Source organism: Macadamia integrifolia, chromosome 14 (genome assembly GCF_013358625.1).
Source record: "Macadamia integrifolia cultivar HAES 741 chromosome 14, SCU_Mint_v3, whole genome shotgun sequence".
Lineage (NCBI taxonomy): Eukaryota > Viridiplantae > Streptophyta > Magnoliopsida > Proteales > Proteaceae > Macadamia > Macadamia integrifolia.
In genome coordinates, this window is record NC_056570.1 from 21,707,520 (window position 1) to 21,711,785 (window position 4,266).

At 38.3% G+C, this 4,266-nt stretch overlaps 1 protein-coding gene across 1 annotated transcript; it reads left to right on the forward strand.

Moving 5' to 3' along the window:
- Positions 1-1,564: 1,564 nt before the first annotated feature.
- LOC122060714 (UPF0481 protein At3g47200-like) lies at positions 1,565-3,067 on the forward strand. The gene has a single exon (XM_042623823.1). It carries the CDS (start codon positions 1,565-1,567, stop codon positions 3,065-3,067), a length of 1,503 nt encoding a protein of 500 aa, XP_042479757.1.
- Positions 3,068-4,266: the final 1,199 nt, after the last annotated feature.

Consider the following 4,266-nt stretch of genomic DNA (forward strand, 5'->3'; position numbering starts at 1 on the left):
AAGTCCAAAGAACTGATAAATGGGTTAGCTGGGCATTACTCTTTTGCTACTTGGAAGGATATAAGAAGACTAGAAGATTTTAATGTCGGTTAACAACTTGATACGAAAGATCATCTAATTCAAGACCTGTCCTCTGGCCTGTGATCATGATTGATTCAAGAATATGTAAGTAATAAGATTCTCTATGGACCCAACCATGAGGAAAGCAGTTTCAATATAAGAAGCTTTGGAAAAATGGAGAGGTAGAAAAAGGATTCCCTTATTACAGCTCAAGTCCCTATCACAGAGAGAAATATGAATTCCTGGTGAAGGATCCCTAATTTTTTAAGGTTGTGTAGCCATGAACACAATAACCCCTGATTCCCATCAAGTAGGGTCAACTAGATTGTCTCTTTATACTTTTCTAAGAATTACATTCCTTCAAAATCTGCCAAGGATAAGACCATAATGAGTTTAACAAAGAGGATTACCAGGGAGACAAGCAAAACAAACCTCAGGAATTCCTATTTAATACCAAGCCTGATATGTGAGCAAAGTAAAATAGGTATCTACTTTTAGTCATCATATAAAATGCAAATGTTAATGAAAAAAAGTTCCACTTGAGTCTCTCCTGACAAAAGAAAAAAAAAAATATCTGAAGCCTAAGAGTATCATGGAAGGGATCAGCAAGAAATTAATTTAATGGTCATTGATTCCAACAACATAGGGGAGAGTCTCCATTATATACTTTTAACTGACTTGATTTTACTTTGGCATATGAACTCGCAGCATAATTGTTTATTGCATAGCACTTTATATCATCAGTAATATATAATAAAAAATCTACTTAAGAACTTTCCAAAATAAACAAATTAATTCAGAAAAAAAGGTCTATGTATATTGTCACTGTAGATTATCCTTAGGCCCCTGGTAGATTTCAATTTGACAGCAGCTTAGGTGAAGTCCAAAGAACTGATAAATGGGTTAGTTGGGCATTACTCTTTTGCTGCTTTGAAGGATTGAAGAAGACTAGAAGAGTTTAATGTCGGTTAACAACTTGATACGAAAGATCATCTAATTCAAGACCTGTCCTCTGGCCTGTGATCATGACTGATTCAAGAATATGTAAGTAATAAGATTCTCTATGGACCCAACCATGAGGAAAGCAGTTTCAATATAAGAAGCTTTGGAAAAATGGAGTGGCAGAAAAAGGATTCCCTTATTGCAGCTCAAGTCCCTATCATAGAGAGAAATATGAATTCCTGGTGAAGGATCCCTAATTTTTGAAGGTTGTGGAGCCATGAACACAATAACCCATGATTCCCATCAAGTAGGGTCAACTAGATTGTCTCTTTATACTTTTATGGGAATTACATTCCTTCAAAATCTGCCAAAGATAAGACCATAATGAGTTCAACAAAGAGGATTACCAGAGAGACAACCTAAGGAATTCCTATTTAATACCAAGCTTGATATGTGAGCAAAGTAAAATAGATTTCTACTTTTAGTCATCATATAAAATGCAAATGTAAATGTACTATGGCAGTTATAATATTAACTGAATATTTTGTTGTGTGTTCCAATGATGGCCAGCTCCAATGAAAGGCCTTTTGTTTCATTTGAGAGGTCGGTGAAGAAGAAGGTGGTCATAGAAGGATTCCATGAAGCTGGTAGAGGCAGTACTGAGCCTGACATTATAGTCAACGAGCGAGAAAGATCTGTGGTGATCACAGAGACATCAGTGACCTGTCCACAGTGGTTGCTGCCCACACTATGTGAGCCAGAAACCCCTCAACCTGGAACAAAGGCAATAGACAAGGTTCCAACAATTCTGCGGGACATTGAAAAGCACAAGGGTTGCTTTGATCCATTGATGGTTTCCATAGGTCCTTATCACCATGGGAACCTAAAGTTTGCACGAGCGGAGAAGGTCAAGGCTTCATTAGCAGCAAAGAAGTTCACTGAGGGAAAGTTCGAAAAATTAGTCAATTTTGAAGAGGTGTCTCGCAACGCAAAGGAATGTTATGAAAAGAGTTCGACGGCAAGTTTTAGTGATGATAAATTCACACTCATGATGTTCCAGGACGGTTGTTTTGTACTCCATTTCATTGATTGCATCGTCAATGGCAGACCCAGTGATACAATGATGAAGACTGATCAAATAGTTTTTGTATCAACGGACTTGTTTCTTCTGGAGAACCAACTACCCTTTCCGGTTCTTGAGTCATTGATGAGCAGCTTCAAACCCAGTAAAGGTGAATGGGGAGATCTAATCAGCGAATTTGTAACCAATCAACTTAAGCTCAATAAGACATCATCTCGAGAGAAGGCACTTAATCCCCAAAGCACAAAATCTCCACAGAAGTTTGATAAACCTGCTCACCTCCTTGACATACTCCACAAGAAGCTCATTGGTGAAGAGGAAAAGCCTGAATCTTCAGGAAAAAAAAAGAAGCCCATTGACGATGACGATTTGCACTCATTTCGTTCAGTCGTTGAGCTTAAGAAAGCAGGGATCAAGTGCAAGAAGAGCAAGAGTGGGAGCTTAAGAGATGTTAAGTTTGAAGATTACTGTATCCGTGGACAACTGTTCCTTCCTCATCTTGTCATTGATGATTTAACAAAGTCATCACTCTTGAACTTGGTAGCATATGAAGTAAGCCCTGATGGTCCAAGTGACTATGCGGTCACCTCATACATTGTTTTACTGGATTCACTTATTGATCATTCCGAAGATGTGAAGGAGCTGAGATCTGAGGGCATACTCAAAAATTTACTTGGCAGTGACCAACAAGTAGCTGATCTATTCAATGAATTGGCTATCCACTTAATGCCAAGCCCTTCTGAATATCTCATAGTTAAGGGAAATATTGAAAAGTTCTACCGCAAGAAATTTCCTATATGGATGGCCGAGCTTTGGCATACATATTTCAGTAGCCCCTGGAAAACTATTGCCTTCTTTATTGCAGGTAGTATCATCCTTCTCACCTTTGCACAGACCTACTTCTCCATATTCCCCAGGGAAGGAGGAGGAGGCGAAGGAGAACGGAAAGCTCCAACTGCCTCAAGGAAAATTCACTACATTTAATCATGAAGCAACAAAAGATACAGAAGATATTAGCTGCTAGTGTTTTGGTCATCACAAAATAAAATGCTCAAGCTCTCCATATGATGTGCTTTTGGCTTTGGTCTGTTTGGAACTTTCTCCCTTGTGTGGATTGTGTGCATTTTAAATTTATTTTAGAGTTTGAACCTTGAGGTTTACATATTGAATAAGGCAAGCTTTGAGTTTAAAAGGTCAAGTTTCTGTATTTTGTTTACTAGACATGGTGCATAAGCATTGTTCATGCACAAAATTATTTCTTTCAGACATGTTGATCTTATAATATTTCTTGGGTAGTCCCCTACATTGTACTTGATGAATAATTAAAAATATCAATATGCTTCCTTTTTATTTGCAGTTTCTATCTCCTTAATGATTATATAATGCTCACATGGAGATTTTAATTCATATTGTGCAGTTCGGTTGAGTACAAGAGGCCAATTATTTGGAAACAATACTAGAACTCCATTTGAGCAACAAAAATCCAGTAAATCTCTTAGCCTTTTAGATTCCAATCATCCATACTCAACCAAACACTGAAAGAGCTGTAGAAATGATCCAAGGAGAGCAAGCAGGCCCAACACACTAGAACGGTCCTAGAAAGGAAAAACCACTGCTCCCCTTTGGTAAGGGGAGGGGTGGGAACCCAACACAAATACAATGTGGCCATGAAAGGAAGAAACGCCTTACAGCTAAAGCCTAGCAGTACAAATGGATTGGACACCCAATCTGTTCACAAACCTAAAGAAGATATACAAATGAAGAGGGTCCAGGGTCCCAAAAATCATATCTGAGAATCGCCTGCACCAATGGGACATGTCTGATCCCACATCAAAATGAATCATGTCCCCAAAATTAATGACAAAGATGCCACCTAGGACTGCTTATTGTTATTAAGGCAATAGGACACTTTCTCGCTGGTGCAGGTACATGCCAGAGTGTGGGAGCATCTTCAGCGCAGGGCAGTGCAGTCTTTTTCGCACCCACTATGTCAAGGTGTAGACACACACTAGCGGGTACCATTCTTTCTTCCTTGCTATTATAATAATTTTATAATTGAGATCTTACTGATGCTCATCAATCTAAATTTTTTTCACTTCAGCAGGAATTTCATTTCAGAAATTTCAATTTGACAACTCTGTTGAGTTGGGGAAAAAAATATATATACATAGAACAAGCTTATT